The sequence below is a fragment of the Balaenoptera borealis genome, assembly GCF_965194805.1.
Source record: "Balaenoptera borealis genome assembly, chromosome: 13".
In the NCBI taxonomy this organism is placed as follows: domain Eukaryota; kingdom Metazoa; phylum Chordata; class Mammalia; order Artiodactyla; family Balaenopteridae; genus Balaenoptera; species Balaenoptera borealis.
The window spans coordinates 46,658,152-46,683,452 of NC_138870.1; the positions used below are offsets into that span (position 1 = coordinate 46,658,152).

The 25,301-nt window shown below is 48.0% G+C and overlaps 2 protein-coding genes across 3 annotated transcripts in view; one reads left to right on the forward strand and one right to left on the reverse strand.

Annotated features, from left to right (window-relative positions):
• The first annotated feature begins 1,130 nt into the window (after window positions 1-1,130).
• GDF11 (growth differentiation factor 11) lies at window positions 1,131-24,811 on the forward strand. Its single transcript, XM_082351011.1, has 4 exons — window positions 1,131-1,783; window positions 6,738-7,135; window positions 7,667-8,048; window positions 22,873-24,811. The coding sequence occupies exons 1-3, from the start codon at window positions 1,348-1,350 to the stop codon at window positions 8,045-8,047; spliced, it is 1,215 nt and encodes a 404-aa protein (XP_082207137.1). The 5' UTR covers window positions 1,131-1,347; the 3' UTR covers window position 8,048; window positions 22,873-24,811.
• SARNP (SAP domain containing ribonucleoprotein) overlaps window positions 14,155-25,301 on the reverse strand; it is a 52,693-nt gene continuing 41,546 nt past the window's right edge. The window contains exons 10-11 of one of the 2 annotated variants that reach the window (XM_082351133.1): window positions 18,515-18,604; window positions 14,155-15,363 (exon numbers count right to left, since the gene is read on the reverse strand). In XM_082351133.1, coding sequence (XP_082207259.1) covers window positions 15,322-15,363; window positions 18,515-18,604 — 132 coding nt within the window. In that variant the 3' untranslated portion in view covers window positions 14,155-15,321. The remainder of the gene's footprint in view (window positions 15,364-18,514; window positions 18,605-25,301) is intronic. The other variant, XM_082351134.1, reaches the window with a different exon arrangement.

Genomic DNA, 25,301 nt, shown 5'->3' on the forward strand with positions numbered 1-25,301 from the left:
TCCAGATTCCTCTGCAAGCACAGTGGTCTCTGGCCCTGTTTCCTCCCACTCCTCCCCTAGTGGTCCCCACTTCCTGCCTTTTCCAGCCTACTGACTCCCTTATCCCCTTATCAATCCTCAGTTTCAAGTACACATTCTTCCCAGCTCTAAGTCTTCCTCTGGTCTCAGGGCTTCCCACCACCTCTCCACCTTCTCAGATTGTCCCTGGTCTCTTCTTCTCCTATTCTTCCTCACTAACCCCCATGTCCATCTCTTGCTTCTTGATCCCCCTGATGAGCCCAGCCTGATGCTTCCCTCCACACCCTCCCCACTTCTGGTACTGGGCTACTTCTGATAGCTGGGGCTCCTCTGGGCTCAAATTCACCTCCTCCCCCTTGTGTTCTCAATGCTCCCACCAACGCTGACTCTCGTCGCTGGGCTGTCTCTGTTTCTTCCCTCGGGAGTCTCTGTCTTGCCATCTCTGCCTTCCCCTGATCCTCTGTGTCTGCCTTCTCTGTGTCTACCAAGGGGCTCCCTAGGTATTGCCCAGTCTCTGGGCCTCCCCCGCCTCCCCCTCCTGATTTCTCTCCCTCTCTCATTCCCAGGGTTCTGGTCTCCGTCCCATCAGCTCCTCTGCCCTGTTCCCATCTCTATGCACCCCTGACCTCCTGTGGTCTGGATCTGTAGACCTCCAGCTCTCCTCCTGTCTAGCCATACCCCCTCTCCTCCCTCTAGTCTCTCTCCCCTATCTTTGTCTCGTGACTCCCCCACTAGTTATGCCTGTCACTTTCCTTCACTGTCTCTAGTTAAGTCTCTCCTCTCTGTGTCTTCCCCCCTCTGACCCTCTTCCCCCCCCCTCTTTGTCTCTCCCTCCTCTTCCTCCCGCTCTATCTCTGTGCCTCTGGTCTGTGTCTTCCCCCTTTATCTCTCAGTCTCTCCTTGGTCTCTGACTTTCTCTATCTCTCCTTTCCTCTCCCCCACCCCAATATCTCTGTCTCTCCGTCTCTCTGAGCCCTCGCTCCCTCCCTCTCTCTCTTTCCTCGGCTCTCTCCGGCTCCCTCTCTCGCCTCGGATGACAGCGCTGCCTCTTTTGTTGGCTCCGCAGCCAATCGCGGCCGCTGACGACACGGGGGCCGGGGCTATAAAGGGCCTGGCCCGGGCTCGGGCCCCCCCAGCCGCCCGCCCCGGCCGCCCGCCCGCCCCGCCCGCGCGCCCGCCGCCCCCGGCCCCCCCGGCCCCCCCTCGGCCGGGCAGCCCCCAATCCCGCGCCGCCCGGACCCCCTCCTCCTCCCTCCCTCCTCCCTCCGCCCCCTCCCCGCGGGACTCCGGCGTCCCCGCCCCCCAGTCCTCCCACCCCTCCCCTCCAGCATGGTGCTCGCGGCCCCGCTGCTGCTGGGCTTCCTGCTCCTCGCCCTGGAGCTGCGGCCCCGGGGGGAGGCGGCCGAGGGCCCCGCGGCGGCGGCGGCGGCGGCGGCGGCGGCGGGGGCCGGGGGGGAGCGCTCGAGCCGGCCGGCCCCGTCCGTGGCGCCCGAGCCCGACGGCTGCCCCGTGTGCGTGTGGCGGCAGCACAGCCGCGAGCTGCGCCTGGAGAGCATCAAGTCGCAGATCTTGAGCAAACTGCGGCTCAAGGAGGCGCCCAACATCAGCCGCGAGGTGGTGAAGCAGCTGCTGCCCAAGGCGCCGCCGCTGCAACAGATCCTGGACCTGCACGACTTCCAGGGCGACGCTCTGCAGCCCGAGGACTTCCTGGAGGAGGACGAGTACCACGCCACCACCGAGACTGTCATTAGCATGGCCCAGGAGAGTAAGTGGGAGGCGGGGCATGAGCGGTGGGATGCTGGCTCCCACTCCGGCTCCGGGAAAGTGAGTGGCTCCCGCTCCGAAGCGGGGAGCTCCCGGTTGCTCCGGCCCGGAAGCCTTTTCTGCGAAAACTTGATGGATTGGGGGGCGGGGGCTGCTCCACAAGTTTTTCGAGCTGTGGAGATGGGCTGCGGAGTTGTGTGCACGCCCCGCTCCCGGAGGTGAGGGGGCAAACGGAAAGGGTTGCGAGATACGGCTTCCCACCCGTGTGTGTGTGTGTGTGTGTGTGTGTATGTGTGAGGGGGTGTTTCGGGGAAGCTGGGGTCCCCCTGCAGCAGAGGGGAAGGGACAGCAACTCAGTCCTGAAGGACCCTGGTGGAGAGGCTGGAGAACAGGAGCGGGGGGCTTCGGAACCCCCGCAGTCCCAGCCGGGCTGCCGTGCTCTCCGCCTCCCAATGGCCCTGGCACCAACTCAGCACCCCTTCCACCTTGGGCTTCGCAACGCGCCCCCCGGGCTGCAGAAAACCTAGTGCTCCTCTCCTTCTCCCAGGAATGAGATCCCAGAGCCCTGTATCTCTCCCGTCAGTCCAGCTGGCACCCGTCCCATCGGGAGCCCTTCTGACACCAGGTCTCCCAAGGGGCCGGGAAAGCTGTACCTTCTTGGTACTAACCGAGCTCAGAGAACTCAACTCCGTTGCGCTGGGGCTAAGGGCACCCATTTGGCAGCTCAAACCTGAGTGTTGTATCCCATGTTCACGTGCCCTTAGCCGCAGCCAGACTTGAGGCGAGAGAGGAAGACCTAGGGGGATAAAGAAAGCAATAGATGGGGGGGAGGGGAGGGGGAGGGGGGGACCCAGGCATCCTAGTCCCTGGCCAAACGGAAGATGAACATGTTAATAGACTTGAGCTGCTTTGAAATTTTATAGCCTGGAAAATCCAGGCCAACACTGTCCCCCCCCCGAAACCCCCCAGCTCCCCCCTAAGGTCAGATGACTCCTTTTCCCCTCCCCCACTGAGGTCTCCCCCATCCCAACAACTCTAGGGAGCCAGGCCCTCCCTTATGCCCTAGTGGTTTGGCAAGTCGCCCCCGACCCCACAACTGTTTGGTTTTATGGCTCTGAACAGAAGAGGGGGAGACCGGTTTATTGGCAGATGGGTCATAAAAAGCTGGGGGCTGAGGGGAGTCCTAAGTGGCCCGCCCCCCAGGGAGAGGCACAGGAACCCAGGCGTGCATCCGGGAGGCTGAGTGCCTCACACTGCCACCAGTTTTTCTGTGACCCTAACTCCACAGTACCGGTCAGGGCTGTAAAGAACACTCGGAGGACTAGGAAACTAACCTGGGGTGGTGGGTGGGAAGGCCTAGGATCTGGTCTTGAGTTCCTCAGTCTCCCTTCTGCTCTTAAGGCTTGTGCTTTATAGAAGCTAGGGTCAGTCTGAGACTGGCTGAGGGCAGGGGTGGGGGCAGGGATAGCAAGAGTTAGAAACGGAGAGTGGTAGAGGGATTCTGAAAAGAGTTTGCTGGAAGAAGGTGAAGGGTGCAGAGGAAAAAGATACTTTGGTCTGTGTGGTGCAGTGTGTGAGGATTTCCAGAATGAGTGATGGAGCTGAGGACTTCCCCTTGCTCATTCTATCCCTAGCATCTCTTAACCAACCAATAGGCCTGAGCCCAGAGTTAGCTCTGGTAATGGGGATGCAGGAAGTGAACAGACACTGCACACACAGTTTGGGAAATGCTGGTTAGACTCAGGGGCTGGGGAGGACGGGGAAGGACACCAGCAGGTGGGGTCCCACCTCGGCTTCTACCCTCCTGCCACCCCGGACTTGGATAACTAGGGAACTGGGTCTCCATCCAGGTATTGTACGTCCCCTTTAAGAGCCAAGCTGAGCTCTTAAGGGAGGGAGGGGGAGCCGAGGGGCGGGGAGGGAGAGAGGGGAAAAGGAAAAAGAGACTTTTATAGTCTAATCCCCAGGGACCCGCTTTAATAAGAGACTTGTGCTCTGCTAATCGGGGGAGGTGTTTGTCAGCAGCGATGGCCTCTGCTCCCCTCCCCCTTCCTCCCCTCCCCCAGCCCTCAACCCTGGACCCCAGCCCCCACCTCTCCTAGGCTGCAGTGCCTGCCCTAGTTCCTCCACCCTCTCAGGCTCTCCCACCACAGCCTTCATCCTGGGAACCCAGCCCCCTTGCCCTTCTGGGAGCCAAGCCCAGCCCCTCAGTTTCTCTCTCTCCTCCCTACACCAAGAGGCCCCTGCCCTCTCAGTCCAACCTCCTGCCCCTAGGCCTTCCAGCCGGAGTAAGGAAAGTGTGTTTGGTGTTTGGGAGTGGGGCGTGAGGGAAGAGGAGGAGGTGGTGAGCAGAGAGGGGGTTGGGCTTTTGCTGAAAATAGTGCAATGACCTCTCTCCAGAACAGAGCCGCCTACTAAACCTGACCTGCTGCCTGCCACCAACCCGGATCAATCCAACACAGATGTGGCTCCTTCCCCTCCCTTTGGGAGCTGGGCCTGTGTGTGTGTTGGGGACTCTCTCAAGCCCCTTGTTTCCCTCTGTGGCTCTACCTGCTTCTTTGTTCTTCCCTCTGTTTCCTTCCATCCTTTCTCTCTACCCCACTAGTCTTAGCTACTTCCCTCCTTTCAGCTTCTTAACCCCCACTCACTCCTTTTGCATCCCTCCTCCTCTCCCAGTGTTCTCCAGCTCCCAAACCTATTTCTTCTCCCCCTACCGTGATCTTCCACTCTCTTCCTTCTTTTTTCCATTTCTCTGTCAATCTCTTCTAACATGCCTTCATCTCTGTCTTTTCTCTATTCTTATCTCCCTCACCATCTCCAGTCCCCTGTTTCTTCTCCTTTCCCTTTTCTTTCTCCAAATGTCTTCATCCTGTCCCCTTGTGATACCAACTGTCCTCATATCCAGTGGGGGAGAAGTGTATGGTGATTCCCGGGGGTGAGGATGGGGGACTCTGCCTGAAGGAACCAAAGACTTAGAGAGATGGGGCCCTGGAGCCCAGTCCCCCATTACTAAGCCTTGGGTCAACTTACGTAGGGACATATGTTTAGAGTTTAGAAAACGAACGATAAACCAACTGAGAAACTACTGCTATTTTCACATTCTTTATTTAATGCTCAGCACTCCTATGAAGCAAGGATTATTATCTGTATCACTGAGAAGCTTGGTGAATAAGGTCAGATACTGGTTAATGAGTCAGGCAGTGATTAAACCCACTTCAACTGTAGTCAAAGAACAGTGTTTAGATGCCGGGAAGAACTTTCAGGCACTTGCCTATATAATTTAAGATTGGGAGTTTAGGGAGTTCATTCAGCATGCACTTACTGAACACTGCCCCGGTACTATGGGAGGCAATAATGCTACAATGGTGAGCAAAACAGAAACAGCATCGACACAGTGTCTACTCTCATGGAGATTAGTACCTAATGGTGAAGACAGGCAGGGAAATAAAACAATCCCTATACTGAAATTAGGCATAGCACGCTATTTGGATTGTTGCTTGTCACTCTCCATCTCACCAGCAGCTACCCTGCCCCAGGGACTCCCCTAATCCCCCGTCTCCACTCCCCAAACCCTACCCCACTGCACTATCACTGAAGCTCCAGCTGGAGGATAACTGGACTACCAGTGCCCTGGGACTTTGGAAAAGAACCAAGGGAAAGCTGCAAAGGAACTTTGTGTCTTGTGTCCTGAATATGTGAAGATCTTTAAGTACTTTCTTCCCCATCTCACTTGAAGTATCCTCCTTCTCCTAGGATGGGGGTCGGGGAGTGCTGATGAAACAACAGATGATAAATTCTCCATGATTATGCAGACCTGGGCATGATACATAAGGGCTTGGACTTCCTGATCATCCTTACATGGCTCTGGAAGCTCATTCCCGATTCTTTCTCAGGCTATTTAGAGTGAGAATTAATATCCAATAGAAACATGATTTAGGGCACTCCCAACTGATTTAAGAGATTAGAAAGGGGAACTGAGAGGAGCTGAAATGGAAGTAGAGGCAGATATTGAGAATCATCCTTTAAACTCAAGAAGGGTCAGTTTATTATCCAAAACAAGGGGAAATTGGCCAAAATGTAAAGTTGGGATGTTAAACCTTTGTAAAGACTCACTGGCACTGGACTGAGAAACCAAAGGAAGCTTAGGGGCGAGAAGACTGATTAAAGTTGATCTGATGTGCTGAATACTAGTTCTGATGCTTTGGGAAAGTAGGAGAAAAAATACACGGAGGTAGTTCTTCCCTTTCTTAAAAGTGGAGGCATTAATGGTGATGAGGAAGCAGCAGCTGAGGGAACTTTTCTCAGGGTCAAGGGACTGAGCAGTCAGATGCATGGGGAGTGCTTGAGTAGTTCCATTCTTTTGGGTGTGTTGTTTCCGGTGGGAATGATGGAAGAAGCCTAGATTTGAATTCTGGTTTACTTCATGGAATAAATTTAGCCCATGCTCCCTTTCTGGACCCTGGGTTATCCATTCCCTGAGGCCATCTGTTTTGGGGGCTGTGCTGGGCTCCACCTGGCCACCAGACAAAACAGAGCAGAAATGGGGCAAGGTGACCTGAGGACAGCAGGTGTGATATGAGCTTTGGCTTTTATGGAGAGCATCAAAGGTTCAGGAAAAGTTGGAGCCCTACATGCTAGGGAAAGTTGGAGGAAGGGAAGACTGAAGGTGGAAGAATTCCCTAACAACTATCTTTGCAGGTTATCTGGTAGAGAGGAACCTCTGCATTAGGGCAGACAGATTAAGGAAGGGGTGTAGATCAGTAAGGCCTGATAGAGCCGTTATCTTACAGGGAGAGCAGGGGTTGCTGTTCTAGGTACCAGTGACATGGTAGTCAAGAAGACAGGCAGGGAAGAAGGGTAAAGAACTGGAAAACACAGGCTGAGGAGTCTGAGTTGCCAGCGTCCCCCTCCACAGACACCATGTGCTGATACTGTGCCCCCTTCTCTCTTATCAGCTGACCCTGCGGTGCAGACAGATGGCAGCCCTCTCTGCTGCCATTTCCACTTCAGCCCCAAGGTGATGTTCACAAAGGTACTGAAGGCCCAGCTGTGGGTTTATCTCCGGCCTGTGCCCCGTCCAGCCACAGTCTACCTGCAGATCTTGCGACTGAAACCCCTAACTGGGGAAGGGACCGCAGGGGGAGGGGGCGGAGGCCGGCGTCACATCCGTATCCGCTCGCTCAAAATTGACCTGCACTCACGCTCCGGCCACTGGCAAAGCATCGACTTCAAGCAAGTACTACATAGCTGGTTCCGCCAGCCACAGAGCAACTGGGGCATCGAGATCAACGCCTTTGATCCCAGTGGCACAGACCTGGCTGTCACCTCCCTGGGGCCGGGAGCCGAGGGGCTGGTGAGCAGGGAGCCTGAGATATTGGCAGATATGTATAACCTGGCCCTGAGGAGGTGGGGTGTTGGAAATGGTAGACCAGAAACGTAAAGTGGGTTGGGGACCAGCATTATTTTTCTAGGGCCCGGAGCTGATTCTAGAGGAGAGTTAGGTGGTGGTAATGGGGTGCTATCACTTTTCAGAGATCCAAGGGGGGCAACAGTTGAAAACTAGATTTGGGGTGAAGTAAATCTATTTGAGTAAATAGATTCATGGGACAACAAAGATGGGCTGTTGTTGAGACCTTGGGCCAAGGGGCTGATGAGGAGGATCAGGTTGCCGGAAGAGAGAGAATTGGGGAAGGTGAGTTGAGGGAGAGGTGGCTAGCTGGCAAGAAAAGTGGGTAAAAGACGGGCTGGGGATGGGAGCGTTGGAGAAGCTGAGAAATCAATAGTCTCTGTTCTGATGCCCCTTTGAGGGGCAGGTGAGAAGAAACAGGGAGTAAGAGCTCTGCAAGGCTCTATCACATCTATTTCTCCTCTCCCTCACCCCCAGCATCCTTTCATGGAGCTTCGAGTCCTAGAGAACACAAAACGGTCCCGGCGGAACCTGGGCCTGGACTGCGATGAGCACTCAAGTGAGTCCCGCTGCTGCCGATACCCCCTCACTGTGGACTTTGAGGCTTTTGGCTGGGACTGGATCATCGCACCTAAACGCTACAAGGCCAACTACTGCTCCGGCCAGTGCGAGTACATGTTCATGCAAAAGTATCCGCACACCCACTTGGTGCAACAGGCTAACCCAAGAGGCTCTGCTGGGCCCTGCTGTACCCCCACCAAGATGTCCCCAATCAACATGCTCTACTTCAATGACAAGCAGCAGATTATCTACGGCAAGATCCCTGGCATGGTGGTGGATCGCTGTGGCTGCTCCTAAGGTGGGGGACAGAGGATGCCTCCCCAGCAGACCCTACCCCTAGACCCCCAGCCCTGACCCCCTCCCCCCAGGCCCTAGAGCTCCCTCCACCTCTTCGGATGAACATCACACCTTGTTCCCTGCCCAAGCAGTGTGCAATACAACCGAGGGAGGCAGGTGGGGAATTCAGGGGTGAGGGGTTTGGGGGAAAGGGGGAAGAAGAGGGGGCATGGTCAGGTGGGGAGTTTTTGAGGTTTGAGGTGAGAAGGTTTGGCAAGAAGACAGAGAGACGTAGAGACAGAGGTAGTGCAGAGGAATAGAGACAGAGGAACAAAAAGAGCAGCAGTGAGAAGAAGGCAAAGGGATAGAGATGCAGAAGAGACAGAGATTAGGCAGAGATAAACCCTGAGAAAGAGACAGAAATGGAGTATTGAGAAAGCCCCACACCAAGCCTCCTTTCTTCCACTGGCAAGGTGAGGGGCTTGGTATGGTCTGGGGAGATCCCCTGACTACCATTCTCAGTAAGAGAGGAAATCAAAACCCATTCTTAGCTTCTTCCCTTTCTCCCTCCAGCAGTGGCTGGGGGAAGGGAAGTGAGGGCAGGGGCAAAAGTGAGGATTTGGGAATTTTATTTATTTATTTATTATGACTTTTCATTTTTTGGTATTTGGCTTTACTGAAATAGATGAGCCCCTGCCCACTGTGCCCTATTTGTCCCTTATCTCCCAAACCCTGTTCTTCCTCAATACTCACCTACTTAAGCACTTGTTTAAAGCTTCCAGGGTTGAGAATGGGAGTAGAGGGCAAGAGGGCTGACACATGGAAGTTTCCAACCCAAAATCACCCTACTTAACCTTCCTGAGCCAAACGGGTTGAACTGAATTCCAGCAGTCACAGAAACAGTAAGAGGTTAGGGTTTAGGAGCTGGGGGGGTGGGGGGTGGGAGGGAGGGGCTCAACATCCAGTATCTGTATGAGAGCCACGAAACTTAACCCTCAGGTCTACCCTCACAGTACTGACTTAGGCACAGGTGTGGCCTGCTTATGCCCAAATTCCCCCCAGCCAAGAGAGAGACCAAAGAGCCTGTGGAATGCCTCTGCTCCCAGCCTCTATCTTCAGGTCAATAAAAAGAAGAGTAGAGACAGCCCAGAGTCCCCAGGTCTGGGAAGGGTCAGGAGGGGTCAGGAAAGGAGTTGTAAGGAGGCTGAAGGTTACAGGGCATTTGAATCCAAATCACTGCTCTGGGCTAGGGAATAGAGCCAGCAGACCAAGGTGGAAGGGATTCTGGAAGGGGGACATTTTAGTCCCCCAACCCCAAAGCTCAGGGTGGAAGGGGGTAGAACAAAGGAGCAGAGTGTCTATAATTATTTTTATCTTTTATTTTTGGAATCTAGCAGTACCTGGCAGCAGGGAGGGGACAATACAAGTGGGGAAAAGCACCTGACAAGGCCAGTTAGGGCAGAGGTTGGGAAGGATGGAGACTCCCTGGTTTGGAAAGCTAGGAAGCAGGCAGGGACTGGTTGCCACTCCAGGTCACTAGCTGGGCCTATTCATTCCTCCCACAATCCTGACCCACCCTCCTCTGGACTCACTGTGCCTCAGTTTCTTCCCCTCGATGGAATGAGAAATCGCAGCACCCGCCACAGCCAAGAGATGAATTCTGAGCACTTACCACGGGCACTTTATGGACATAAAATACCTCTCGCTGTGGGACAGATAACCAGGGCACCAGAGTAGTGGTGAAGAGATGTGAGGCTTAGAGGAGTCACAGGCTTCAGAGTGCAAGTTCCCCTCTGCCTCCCAGCTGGACAGTGCCTGACGACAAGGAGCTGAGAACCTCCTGAGCCATACCTCACCTCCAGACCTCTTGGCTCCCGGCAAGAGCCTAGAGGATGTCAGGAGAGGAGGGGGAAAGAACCTTCAGCAAAACAGTCACTCTTAAGTAGAGCCAGCAGTCGTGGGTCTGATGCAAACAGTACTGAACTAAAGTAAGCCCAAGCTGGAGAGCTGACCTGGAAGGCTTGTTCTTCCCAAGAGCATGACTTTCCTGCCTGGCCCAGCTGGTGGAAGGGGCAAAGGTATGTGGCCACCCTTGGAAAGGTGATGTTGGTGAGTTTTGACGTCTTATTCCCATTCCCACAGTGAAAAAGTGAGATATTTCGGTACCGGAATGGGCAAGGGCTGTTAAGTGTCTCAACTTGCCTCCTCCCAGATAGCAGCTATACTAACCCCCAGCCTCTCCTCTCTGGCCCCGTTCTTCATCATTCCTTATGCCCCAATCTTGGAGAACAAGATACACGTGACCATCAACACCATTCACATTTCCTTGGTGGAAAGAAAGGAACAGAGAAGTGAAGAACAGAAGACGCCTCCTCCAAGGGCAAATGTCCGTGTCTCTTGATCTTGGCACAGGGTGGGGGCTGGGCAATAGGCATCAGGTGACTTCCCTCTACAAATTCTAGAGAGCTGGGGCATTAGACTTGGGGGACACTTAGAATATGCCCCTTTAATGCCACCAAATAAAGACCTTTGGGGGAGGGTCTTTCTCTTATGAACATAAATCTATGAGTTGAAGTCTCATTCCCCTGGTCCTCCTCACCCCCAAAGAGGCATGGGGTAAAGAGGCTTGGGGGCACAGCCCAGCAACCTAGTGGGAACTAGTACTCCCCTCTCCCACCTTATGATGTGTGTGGACCTGGCCAGTGCCCCTCTGATCATAATTAGTGTAATTATTATTTGTGTATTTGTTACACCGTGTGCGTGATTGCCTTTGTTTGTTAAGGGTGTCTGAGGAGTATGGGGCTGACAGGGGTACTGGAATGCCGGGAAAGGACTTCTTCACTGAGATCAAGGCTTCCTGGAGGGAACCATTGCAAAAAGGCCATCAGGCAGTTTTCAAGTTATGTGACAGAGGGCAAAGATGGCCATAGGGTGCTCTGAGTTTTGGGATGGTCACATGACACAATCCAGCACTTGAACCTGAAAAAAGAAAAATAAAAGCAGTCAAAGAGTTTAGAATTCAGTGATGAGCTCTTCTCCCTAATCAAGCGCCATGTTTACACCTTGGAGACCAGGAAGCAGAGGATCTGAGGGAGAATGAAACTTTGTGCTCAAGAACTAAGAAGATGGGGGTCTTTGAAGCAATGAACACTAGGGTCATTTGGGACGAGGGCTGGGACATGCAGCCCATGGGAGGTTGGGCAGAGGATGGGAAAGAAAGGCAACCTAGTACAACACTTCACTGGAGGCTTGATCCTAAACAGTCCCAAAGACTACAAAACCCTCTCCCAGCCTCCACAGAACAGAAGATCTAAAAGTCCTCTTGAGATGGTTCAGCTAATATCTATCCTATTCTCCTGCAGTTCCCTGACCCTAGGTTTCCTCAACAAAATTTCAACAAAGTCCACAAACCAACCCAACTTTGAACTTCCAGTGTACCAAGAGTGGTTAAGCATCTTAAGTATTCTTTGATTCTACTATAAAAATGTTGCCCATATACCTAGAGCATACTTCCCAGGGCATGAGGTGGGGGGTAGCAAAGGAATCTTGCTTTATAACTGAAAACAAGACAGGAGAGTTCCTGTAACATCGATCTGATCCAGAATGGGGGACAATGTGGGTTCAATGTGCCACCATGCTTTCCCTGTCCTGTCAGTTCTGTCAGCAGATTGACCCCACCTCAGACCAGCTACACCTCAGACCAACTACAAGTTGAGGGAGGACCGAAGTGCTACATATTGTATCCTCTCCCCAATGAACTGCTTTATCTCCATCTATCCCTACCTTTTGGCCTGAGCTAAAAATAGGTTCCTCCCCCCTCCATTGCTCATTGTTTCCTACATTGAGAGGACACCCAGAAGAGACTGCAAGATGACGTTTATCCCCAAACATCCTGCAACCTAATGGATGAGAAGCTGACCTATACTCTGTCTTTGCCTGTGTCAGGGGCCCCAAGCTAAGAACCAGCAGGCAGTGGCACTTAGAGCTTCTGGTGTGTAGTGAGGCAGAAGCAGGGAAGTCAATGCCCCCAGCCACAACGTCAGCTTTCCTGCCAGTGAGCTGGAGGTAAGGGAGCAATTGGGACTCCTCCTACCTCTTCCCACTCTCTGAACCCCCAAATGCACCTGCATATGTGGTACGCATACACATACACACTTACAAACTAGTCCACTCAGACCCCTACCCTCTAGCTGGAACCTACTCAAGGAAAAGAAAATACTTCTATTGTAAATCACCTAGTAAAATTAAGAGCCAATAGTTACTGAATGATTACTCTGCAAACTATGGTAAGAAAATTATGCACCATACATAAATATGATAATATCAATTCTCACGGCAACCTTCACAATAGGGGTGCTATTGGCACAGAGTCTAGAAAAAGAGTCAAGAATGATTAAGTAATTTGCCCAGGGTCTTGGACCCAGTTGAGCTAGTGTGGTAGAACAAGGAATTACACCAAAGTAGTTGCTATACAATATTTCACTCTAATCTATTAATAAGTGATCTGAGAGGTGGAAAAATTAAAGGCTGGGACAACTGAGAAAGGAAAAGAAATAAAGAGAAAGCTGGGAGTACTTTGGGCTCAAAAAGGATCCCCAAAGTTGTAAAACCTGACATTTTTCAGTCCCTTTGGAAGGGAAAACAAGAAGAGTGTGGACATGTTGCAAGAGAGGGGGGGACATTAGAGTTTGGTGGATTCCAATAATCAGAGGTGAGTGACGATGTCAGGGGCCTTCATAAAAGAGAACAGGGAAAAATAGCTGTTCTCACTTACTTATATAAGGTCTTTCCTTCCCCCTGATCTGTTTCTCATGTCAGATATGGCAACAGGACTCAACACCAAGAAGTGTTGCTCTTATTCACATCTTCCTTCCTTATAGCCCTCATCCCCACAGAAGCTTCTAGCCTTGTTATCTTCAGAAGTAAGTTCCCAGGATTTGGGGTTGGGGGAAGGGCAGTTTAGAGTGATGGTGGAGAAAAAGAGAGTGATCCTAGAGAACCATAAAAAAGTGCAGATTTACAGCTGACGGAGCTGGTTCCCTCCGCATCTTTATAGACTCCCTCATTAAGAGCTTCCAGGTATGCAGAGAATGTCACAGCTTCAGAACAGGGAAAAGAAGCCTGAAGTCAGCTAACTACATCTGGATCTCGGATTAGCTACACTAAAGAGACTAGGGGATAGGAAGGAAGGGTACTTGGATCCCAGATAAAGAACTGCAAGCTCGGATGCCTGTTCTGCCATTCAAGGGACTTACTATTTTAAGACTGAATTAGTAAAAAAGACATAGGCATCCTGAACTATTCACACTCAAAAAGTATGTGTGGAATGATTACAATGAGACAGGAAGAGGAGGATCTGGTGATCAGGCTTGGAGGTGAGAGACTTCTGACCAACATAAGAACAGCTGCTGGAATGGGATGAAAAGGGCTAGTAAAAAATCCACACAAATTGAGAAACACTGTGTCAAAGATATGGGGAAAGCGAGTTTAAGTGTGGAAAAGACTGATTAGGCTTCAGGAAGAGAATCCTGGGGGCAGGGGTTGGGGGTGGGGAGGGTGAATACCTTTCTGGAACATTTATAGAGGATAAGGAGACAAAGTAAAGAAAACTTCTGAAGGACCTAGTGCTCCACTCCATTATCAGCATCTGCTCTATTCCTCTACCTCTTTTTTATTTTGGGTAGAAAACCCTTCCTGAATCTATGATCTCTGTAAAGCTACAGAACTGAACTAATTCTCTCTGGTTCCGTTTTCAGAGAGACAGAGTAAGAGAAAGGAAAAGCTAGCCTCAGAATCAGGGCCTGAAGAAAAGGGAGGCAGACAGTATAGGCCAGAGATGATAGGAGGAAGAACTTTAACCGGCATTCCTTTTTGTTCATTTCTCCAAAGTTTCAGAATGGGGCAAAATTCACAACAAATGGGCAATCTTTGGATCTCCTCATTCTAAACTTAGGTCCTTGTCCTCCAGCAACCAAGGAGACTTTGTGGAAAGAGATTCTTGTTAGGAAGGTGATCAAACCATTACTTTTCTATTAATTACAAAACCAGACAGAGGTGTTAGTAGAAATGGGAACGAGGAATTACACCACAGCAACATGGGATCTGATAATGAGACCAAAGTCTTCAGGTACGGTGCCAAGCTCTTAAGCTTTATTATCAGAAAACCAAACAAAACCCAACCTTATATAGATGTACAGAAGTAAAGATTAAGAGGAGAAACCCTATACCAACACGTCCAAAAAGATTAAGTAGCAGGTCTCAGATCTACATGAAAATTCAAATGCAAACAAGCAACCCTGCTTAGGGAGAGCCAAATATTTCTAAATAGGAGGCTCAGCAAGGAAAATGGATTTTAGTAGTATCTATGAAACATTGCCACCAAAACTGCAAAAGTATATTTCTGCAATAGAAGACAAACTAAACTAGCATAAGGCTTGACTAGAAAATAGAAGCCTCCAGTCCAAAGCTTACGTTCCCAATGATCTGGTAATAATGCTTAATACCTCTGACGTCCTGTCATACTCTGAATCCCCATACTTCTAGCTCTGAGGGGTACCCAGCCAATCTCCTTTCCTGAACTGCATAACCAACAGGATCCCACATATTGGCTTCGACTGAAACCAGACAAGTCACTCTTGAAAATAGGGCCCTTCCGGACTCCAGAATAGGGAGGGACTCTGGACTCCATTCCATTATAGACTACCAATCACTAGTCCTTGTGTTTATATCCTTTGCACCTCCTAAAACCCACAGTGTTCTTTCTCCCTATCTTATTCCAGTGGGTCATGTCAACCTGCTGAAGCAAAGATTCAGGGTGAAACTTGGCCTCTTCATGGAGGATAAAGAAGTAAAAGGATGCCTGTGAGTGTGAGAGAAGTAAATAAATAGGCTTAAAGGGACATACTCAATCCTTTTCCTTGTTCTCTTTTCTAAAGGATAAAGGCATTATGGCTAATTCACTATAATATTTGCCCCTGAAGCTCTCCTTATCCGGTCTAATCTGGCACTAAGAACTCAAAGGAGCACCTGATAAAACACACTGTTTTTTTTCTATTTTTTTTTTTATTAACAAGCAAAATAATAATTAAAAAACAACAACACAACAACAAAAACCTCAAAGTTGGAACTGCAGTAAGTCAAACTGCTGCTGGAGTTCACGGATGTACCTGGGGTACATGCTCCCTCACTGCAAGGCAGGACCTAGGCACATGACTGTGCATTTAGGTATATATGTGACCAGGAAGAGTCGAAGAGATGGAAACCACTGGAGAACAGAAAGCATCAAAAGCTTTTCATCAGGCAATCCCAAAGCGCTCTGCTCTTTTCCTCTTCTTTGCCTATAAGGAAGAAGCAAGAAGAAAAAAATTAGATTGCAAGACAACAGTGGCCTGGGTTCCTGGCTGCTTTAATCCAAACTCACATGGACTGTCACAAGGTCCAAGAAGGAGGGAAAGCCAGGCTTATGCTTGGCAGCCAGAGATTTAATGTCTGAATCTCTCTAGTTATCCAGTTAGAGCTGGTTTGATGGGAAAGGAGAATAAGGAGGGGAGAAGACTGTGGGGAGTAGGGGGTGGGGGCGGGAGAGGAGGAAGAGAATAGTGGTAGAAAATGGAAAGCTTCCTGAAGGAGAGAGGGCCACTCAGCCTTACAGCAAGTTAGCCTGGAAACAATGGATCCTTAAACAGGCTGGGAAAAGTCTTCCAGTCAGTGGGGAGATGGGAAATTTCAAAGGACAAAAGGTTGACCAATGCTATTTCATGGAGAAGGTGAAGGGGATGCCCTTCTGGGCAGTTAGGCCCAATCAGCAACTATTCCTTCGGCCTCCAAATCCACCAAGAGGCATATAAATCTTCAATGCCAACAGAATAAATGGGGGGTGGGGAGGCCCCAACATGGATCTCTTAAGGGAGGCAGTGTGGGAGAGAGGGCACAAAATGGGTGGGGGAGAGAAAGAGAGAAAGATATTTTTGTTCTGGGAGTGACTCACAAAACACTACTGAGTCCTCACTCTAACCACTGCCCCCAGAAAAGAGGGGGCTTTTTAAAAATTCCATTCACAGAGGAGGTTCAAGTTATATTAAAAAGAAAAGCTGAGTGGGACTTCCCTGGCGGTCCAGTGGTTAAGACTCTGCGCTTCCAATGCAGTGGGTGCGGGTTTGATCCCTGGTCGGGGAAACTAAGATCCCACATGCCGCGTTGTGCACGGCCAAAAAACAAAGAAAAGAAAAGCTGAGTGCATACAAGCCAAGCTCACTTCCACCTGGATTACTGACACAATTCTCTGGAATCAAATGAAAGTCATCTGGTTCATATAAACTCCATCAGCCTCAAAAGTTACTACTCCCTTACACATACTAACTCTCCTAATAAAAGCCACTATTCCTTTCTACTCAACAAAATCCTCATCTGCCTTATCTTGGAGGTCAAATGTACCAACTCAGTGAGCATGCCTGGTATAATGACAGTTTCCTTGGCAAAGAGGGAGTAATTTTAACTAGAATTAAAACAAGCCTAAGTTTACTTCTAGCTCATCCTGGCAAGTCAGCAAGTAAGCAGACATTTACTTAACAACAGGTAATGCTTTATTCTGAATTAGTAGCACAAAGAAGAATACAAAATCCTTTAGTTTTTTCATAGTGGAGAATGTAAACTGATCAGATTCTGAAATTTTCAGGGTTTATTACAAGATTGACTCTGATATTTATTCATAAAGAGACTATAAGATTTTGAGGGTTTCCCTGGTGGTGCAGTGGTTAAGAATCCGCCTGCCAATACAGGGAACACAGGTTCGAGCCCTGGCCCGGGAAGACCCCACATGCCGCGAGGCAACTAAGCCTGTGCGCCACAAGTACTGAGGTCGCACGCCTGGAGCCCGTGCTCCGCAACAAGAGAAGCCACCGCAATGAGAAGCCCGCGCACCACAACTAGAGAAAGCCCACGTGCAGCAACAAAGACCCAACGCAGCCAAAAATAAATAAATTAATTAATTAATTAATAATAAAAAAAAGATTTTGAGTGTGTCAGGTAATAGAGTTTCAGAGCCCATCTCTAGAAGTAGATGGAAAGAAGTAAATTTGGATTAAATGGAAGAAGTAACATTTCAAATTCCTCACCACCTAAGAAATTTCTATAATTCTAAACATAGGCTGCGCAGGGTCTAGGCTGTGGCACTCGGGATCTTCGCTGTCGTGTGCGGGATCTTTGTTGCGGCATGTGGGATCTAGTTCTCTGACCAGGGATTGAACCCAGGCCCCCTGCCTTGGGAGCTTGCAGTCTTAACCACTGGACCACCAGGGAAGTCCCTAAACATATTCATTGTTTCAACTGTTCATGTACACCTCTGCTAATGCTTGGTCTCCATTATAGATACTCTCAAACCAGCAAATCAATATTGTCTGTCAATGCTCTGAGCAGTCTGCCAATGCTCAGAGTCTCAATGAATGTTACTCCAGAAAATACCGGGATATAGATGCACACAAGTCTTAAACAAACAAACAGACAAACAAAAAGCCATTCTTTCATTTTGAGAAACTATCTGTAAATAAAGTGATAAGAACAAGAAGTCTCATTTGAGGACTTCCCTGGCGGTCCAGTGGTTAAGACTGCGCTTCCAGGGACTTCCCTGGTGGTCCAGTGGGTAAGACTCTATGCTCCCCAAGGCAGGGGGCCCAGGTTCAATCCCTGGTCAGGGAACTAGAGCCCACATGCCACAACTAAAAGATCCCACATGCCGCAACAAAGATCCCGCACGTGGCAACGAAGATCCCATGTGCCCCCAACCAGTGCAGCCAAATAAAAAAGTAGTGGGGTTGCGGTGGGGGGAAAGGCTGCGCTTCCAATGCAGGGGGTGCGGGTTCGATCCCTGGTCGGGGAACTAAGACCCACATGCCATGGAGCACGGCCAAAAAATTAAAAAATAAATAAATAAAACAAAACAAAAAACGTCTCATTTAAGCCCACTGTCCTATTCCAGAAGGGAGTTAGGCACAACTATATTTGTGTCTGGGTTGGATATGGCCTTCATTAAATGATGAAAGAAATTTGCTTGGCAGATAATCAGAAACACTGCTACTTACTGAATACTTGACATTTTACACAGAATCATTTCATGCTTAAAATACCACTTCGAGGTAGGTTTTATTATCTCCACTTTCCAGACGATGAAACTGAGGCTCAGAAAATTACTATAACTTGTAAGAAATATAGTAATACTAAGTGGCACAGTCACTTATCCAAGCTTAATTGATTCCAAATCTTGTGCTCTTTCCTACTAGGTTAACTGGCTCTTAATAGTGAATTACTTAAGTATACTGATGGAATTAAGTGGGGCCACTTTATCCAGAAAACAGATATCAAGCAAAGTACCAAAAATCTTGTCATTTAGGCACTTAAGAAGTAGGCCAGGGAAATAACAATGTTTCTCCATTCTGTTTGTTTGTCTTCATTTTCCCTTCAAGGGTCCTGTGAAGCATTCCAGGTATATTTTACCTCTGTATCCTCTGTGGTTCCTGTTCCAGCTGAACTTGTGACAATCCCAAATCGCTCCTTCCTCTTTTTCAGCTTCTCGTCATCCTCAGACTGTTCAGGGACAAAGAAAAGGGCTGAAACAAGCTATCCCTCCATTCACAAGATAAATGGGAATGAAATTATAACTTATTCGCTACAATATGCTAGCCAACCTTGTGTCAAGAACTAAGGATCACACCCACAGAAAAAAACAGATAGGAAACTGAATAAGCTAGCATATAGCATATTGTCCCTAGAATGACTAAAAACTTAATGTTAAGTAGACTTCAATATTCATAAGACAAGGAGAGTCAAGAAAACAGTAGGAAACACCCATAAAACAAATTTCTGTGCTAAAGAAATTTTTGTAGTTCAGAGATATGGAAAACTGAGGCTTTACTAATAATACCTGCAGAGAGCAGGTTGGTAGAAGGCACCCAAACTATTTGTCGAACACTGCTTACAAGTTCCATTTTCTTGCTAAGGAAGGGAAGGGGAAGGGGGCCAGAGTGGTGTTTCTGAAGAACTTACAAAGAAAGCTAAGTGTTATGAACACCCAGCAAAGTCATAGTAGGCTCTGGAGTTTGAAATGATTCTGAAGTAAGGAAACAGCTGCAGTCATCTCTCTGACAGAGATGCTCTGGACCTTTTCCAAGCATCCAAGAGACTCATGGTGTCTGCCCTGTAATTGGAGAGAATGTTCCAGCATACTATGAATCGGAGCTGGCCATTCTCCTATAGCATTTATTTTTCTCATACATATATATATTTTTTAAAGCATTATTCATTTTAAATAATTTATTTTTGGCTGTGTTGGGTCTTCATTTCTGTGCGAGGGCTTTCTCTAGTTGTGGCGAGCGGGGGCCACTCCTCATCGCGGTGCGCGGGCCTCTCACTATCGCGGCCTCTCTTGTTGTGGAGCACAGGCTCCAGACGCGCAGGCTCAGTAGTTGTGGCTCACAGGCCTAGTTGCTCCATGGCATGTGGGATCTTCCCAGACCAGGGCTCGAACCCGTGTCCCCTGCATTAGCAGGCAGATTCTCAACCACTGCCCCACCAGGGAAGCCCTCTCCTATAGCATTTTAAAGACTGAGCTACTGTTCACATCCAGCACTGTTCAATGTCAGAGTCTCATATATATTATATTCTCACGAGGACCTAAACCCTGCCACTTTATTTATCCCACTTTAACAGTTACTTATTTTCTCCTTTTCCACCTTCCCCTCATACCCTGTCACCAGCAATCAAAAGCCCAGCCCTAGGATTAGAAACAACTAAAAGTATGTGGGCTTCCTGGGTGTTTTTTCTCCCCCAAAAGCATTTTCTAGAACTTGACACATCTAGACAAAGATCCTATCTTCTCAGATATCCCAGGGGACCCTCTACTCCATACCCACACAACACCCTAATCATGAGATAGGACAGTTTCTTTGACTTTATTTACAAAAGTTAACCAACATAAGGTCGGGTCAAACGTGTTGAAACAAACTTTTTTTTTTTTTTAAATTGGGGTATAGTTGCTTAATCAAACTTTTGAGCAAGCTTATGTGTGGTGCTCCTGAGCTGGATTTTTTTTTAAAAAAACCCAAGAAGTTCATATTCCTGACGTACGTAGGCAGGTTGTGTCTCTGAGTGTCCCAAAAACCAGAGTCAAAAGGAAAGGCAACCAAGAGGCCTACAGAGACACAAGAACTTTTGAAATACCTTTACTCTCAACCCTGACCATGGAGCTGCGTTTGTCCCTACGACCACAGGAACCACCTCTTGGTCAAAAGCAGAGCAGCTATACAGCCTTCTGTGTTCAATCTGGCTAGCTAGCGCAGCTCTCTGAACACAGTAGTCAGGATACTTTCTCAGTCTTACTTTGGCTCTTTCAGCTTGAGAAACGTTCATTTTCTTGCTTTTGCGCCACCTGCCTTCTAGCAAGTAAGAAAGAAGCTAAGAAGGGTTGGTGGCTATTGAAGGACTGAAGAATTCTACACACGAGTTATCACTTAATCACAGTGTATTACTAGAATAGAATACTGCCCACGTACTTTTTCTGCCTTTTTCATTATAACCATCAGCAAATCCATAGTAGGTGCATAATTAATGTAATCTAAACTACTGTAAAACACTGAGCCAGGTTCCAAAGGAAAAAAGTATTCCTGTCTTTAATAATCATAAATTTAAATAATAATGATTATTATTATAGCCACTAACATTTGGGTGCTTACTACGTGCCAGGTACTATATGAAGTTCTTTACATTCAGTATCTCATTTAGTTGTTTTAACAATTTTAAACATATCAGGTACTATGACATACATAGCAGGTCATTTTATAGACAAGAAAACTGAGGCTTTGAGAGATTAAGTAACTTGCCCAAGTCTCACAAATAGTTAAGTGGCAGAGCCAGAAATGCAACCCAAGACATTTTACTCGAGAACCCACTTTCTTAACTTTACCAAAACCTCAGGTATCTTACATAAGCACTTCTTTGGAATAAGAGTAGCAGAATGGAAGTAGTGCTTAATTTCCAAGGGAAGAAGGATCACTAGGATCCTTAGCTAAAAGTAGTTATAGGGCTTCCCTGGTGGCGCAGTGGTTAAGAAGCCGCCTGCCAATGCAGGCGACACAGGTTCGAGCCCTGGTCCGGGAAGATCCCACATGCCGCGGACCAACTAAGCCTGTGCGCCACAACTACTGAGCCTGTGCTCTAGAGCCTGCGAACCACAACTACTGAAGCCCGCGCGCCTAGAGCCCGTGCTCCGCAGCACGAGAAGCCACAACTCGCCGCAACTAGAGAAAGCCCGAACGCAGCAACGAAGACCCAACGCAGCCAAAAATAAATAAATTAATTAAATTAAAAAAAAAAAAAAGGTAGTTGTAAACTACTTCAACAACTTCTACATCACTCAAATGACTGGGTCAATGCAAGGATCCTACCCCCTTTACCATACCATATGCCTCTACTTCATAACTAACTAGGACTCCAATTAGTAGTCTCATACTAAAGATTTTCTCAACTCAATTTGTTTCTAACCTTGGCTAACTGGCTATTCCATCTGTTGAACTGTATGAAACGAATTAGGGTTTCCAATGAACACAGGCCTCACTCTATTTTTCCTTACCAAAGTCACTAGGAGGCTTTTCTTGATTTTGTCTACCACCGCTAAGATAAAAAGTGAATAAGGGATATAAATGGAGATTTCAAAATGAGAACCTCTATAGAAGATTCTAGATGAAAAATTCTCCATTTCATTAAGCCTCCAGGCCAAGCAGGAAACAGCTTTAAGGGAAATAAAAGGAGCATACCATACCCTTCTTGGGGATAGGCAGGACTAGATCATATCCTGCTGAACTGCCACTATTTACTTTTTTCATTCAATTCAGCGCTAGGGATACTTCAGCACGTTCACATCACAGAGGGAGATGTTACTGCTGAAACCTAGCTATTCTCTCTGCACAAATCTTGGGGCCATTCCCTTCACAAATCTCATCACAAAGCCTACGTCCATTTGGAATGTGTGGGACAGCCTTTCCTCTGGTTCTCTACTTCGCCGTATCCCAAAATGGGGAGTTTGACTTCTAAATTAAATTTCCTGTGTTTCTTTTTGAGCTCAAAGGTGAGGAAAGAACGAGGGAGGAAAAGAAGGGGGGGTGGGGTCAGATGGATATATTTCTCTAGCCACTAAGGCTAGTATCAGAGATTTCCCCTTGAGATTCCTTTTTTAATCCTCTGGTGCCTTCTCCTGGAGATCTAGGCAGAGCATCTGCTCCAAATATACCAGGGGCTCTAGGGGGAAAAAAACAATACAGATGCCCCCACCTCCCACCCCCTACGAAGAGCCTGTCCACCCCTCACCCGCAGAGACCAGCGAGGGTTTTATTTATTTTGTGCATGCCTGCCCTTCTCTCCCTACCCAGTGCCCCTCAGCTCCCCTCCTAAAGCCTCTTTCCTCCTTGCCCTGCAGGGAAAGTGCACAACAGGCCCAGTAAATCAACACAGTTCTAATGATCTCTCTCACTTGACCCTTCTAGCGTGACGGTGTCGCATGGAAACAAATGTACAATAAACTTCACTCCATCTTTAGCTCCTTGCTGACAGGTTTTGATTCATGGGATGGTGAGACCCATCTGAAGGAAATTACCTCGATCAAAATGCATCTCCCTCTGCATTCATCAGGCCAATGCTCCCCCAGGCCATGCTCAAGTGCACAAATGGGGTTGTGCATCTGCAGGCAGCACTGACCCCCCTAGCTCAGTGTCATATGCATTTGCAAACCTTTCCCTTCTTCATCCCTCCCCCACTTCCCTCCCACAAACCCTCAACCACTAACAAATCTTTTTTCTTCCCAGGCTTGCTCCCGTGTGGGAAGAATAGTGCTGGAATCTGAATCGCCCTTATTTGCTATCAAGTGAAAACTCTTCAAAACACACAACTTGCCTCCAAAATCAGAAGAGAAACCTGTCCTCACTGACTAAACACAAGCACTGGATATTCAGATTGATCCATGTACTTCACTTCCCTCATTCTCTCACTCAAGACTTAAAGAGCAAGCCAACTAACTGACCGACGCCAATAACTTCAGCATACATGATCCTCACTCCTATCTCCCAATAACTGCCCTGTTTTTCTTTTCAGAAGTTTGGTGATAAAAACAAGAAAGAAAACTGTGTAAAAGAGGAGAGGGGTTGTATAAGAAGCACAGGGCAGAAAGCATGATATATATTTAATAAAGCCAAATGCCCCCATGAATCACTATCACTGTATTTTCCATCATGGAATAAGATAGTTCCTAACTGAACCTTTCAGAAGACATCTTCAACTTTTCAAAATTCACTTTTCTTCTTGTTTCCTTTTCACATTTGGCAAATCCTTGGACAATATAAAGAAAATGATACCTGCTGAAAGAAAAGACTGAGACATTCCCGGTTGCCCCAAGATTCAAATTACATGTGTGAAAGTGCTTAGTACATAGGAACTATCATATAAGTATTCAATAAATGTTAGCCATTATTTCTACTGCTTCCTTCTGGTCCTTGAAACAAAGTCTGAGACCACCAACAGAATTCTGAAGCTAACAATGCCATTCATTCTTCTTCTACACTACAAGTGAAGTCATCAAAAGTTGTCAAGAAACAGACACTACCAAGGCAACAAGGAAATTCCCTTCAGTTGCAAGGCAAATGATATTTGGAAAGAGGATCAGATTTAAGGTTAAAGTGTAGCAGAACAGTAACTCAGCAAAACCACAGTCTTCTCCATCAGGTACTATTAACCATCTTCTCTTTCTGGGACCCTAAAAAAAAACAACTATGCTGTCAGGCTTTAACTGATATCAACATCCCTAACAATTAATGCCTACAAAAACAGATATCTATATAAGGTAATGTCCAAGGGAACTGAGCAAGGATCCGACCTCTAACTCTGTAGACCCAATTCCAGGTACTCTAAAGGCCCCTGAGGAATTGCTTTCACTGAATTACACAACATCAGTTTCTATCAACATGGTCAATAACACTGAAACCATAAAATTAAACCATTCATCCACTAGTCATTCAAATAACCACTGAGAGCCTACTTTGGGTCAGGCACTGTTTTCTGCCATTGGGAATAGAGAGATGAATATGACAAAAATCTTTAACCTCATAGGGCTTATGAATTCACAACTGAATGACTATAAAGATGTGTGCCACTGTTCATTACATTACTGCATTATGAGGACTCATAGGGAAATTTTCTTTCTGATTCCCAGACCCCAAATAATTATGCTTTTGCTGAGCAACTTGTTAGTTTTACCTTTGAACCCTGTGAATCACTGTAAACAGTACAATTGTGTTTTCCTCTTTCTACTGAGTGCTATAAAGTTTGGAGCAAAATGTGTAGCCTGTCCCTGGCAAGTGGTTTTGAAAATATTTCTATTAGAAAGGAGAGGCCAGGGCTTCCCTGGTGGTGCAGTGGTTAAGAATCCGCCTGCCAATGCAGGGGACACGGGTTCAAGCCCTGGTCCGGGAGGATCCCACATGCCGCGGAGCAACTAAGCCCGTGCGCCACAACTACTGAGCCTGCACTCTAGAGCCTGCGAGCCACAACTACTGAGCCCACGAGCCACAACTACTGAAGCCCGCACGCCTAGAGCCCGTGTTCCGCAACGAGAGAAGCCACTGCAATGAGAAGCCTGCGCACCGCAACGAAGAGTAGCCCGCGCTCACCACAACTAGAGAAAGCCCGTGGGCAGCAACAAAGATCCAACCCAGCCAAAAATAAATAAATAAATAAATAAATAAATTAATTAATTAATTTAAAAAAAAAGAAAGGAGAGGCTAGAAGTATTGAGGTGAGAGAGAAACGTGAGCTCAAGAGACGGAGATCAGGGAATTTCCTGGCAGTCCAGTGGTTAGGACTTGGGACTTTCACTGCCAAGGCCTGTGGTTCAATCCCTGTTCGGGGAACTAAGATCCAGCAAGCCGTGTGGTGTGGCACGGCAAAAAAAAGAGAGAGAGAGAGAGAGAGCGAGAGCGAGAGAGATGGAGATCAAACACCCAGATCCAGAGGTAGAAACTTAGAAGACAAGATGACATAAAGTTAGTCACAGGGTTGGTGCTGGTCCTTTAAGAATTTATTCCTCTCTAAATACAATGGGATTAATTTAAAAAAAAAACAAAAACACCTCAGTGCCCCAAGAAGGAAAAGGAGAGGGAATGGAAGTACAAAGTTACAGCTCGAAATTTTAAATTAAGGAAGGGCTCTTGTCAGTGGTTTCCATGGCATATACACTGTAGCC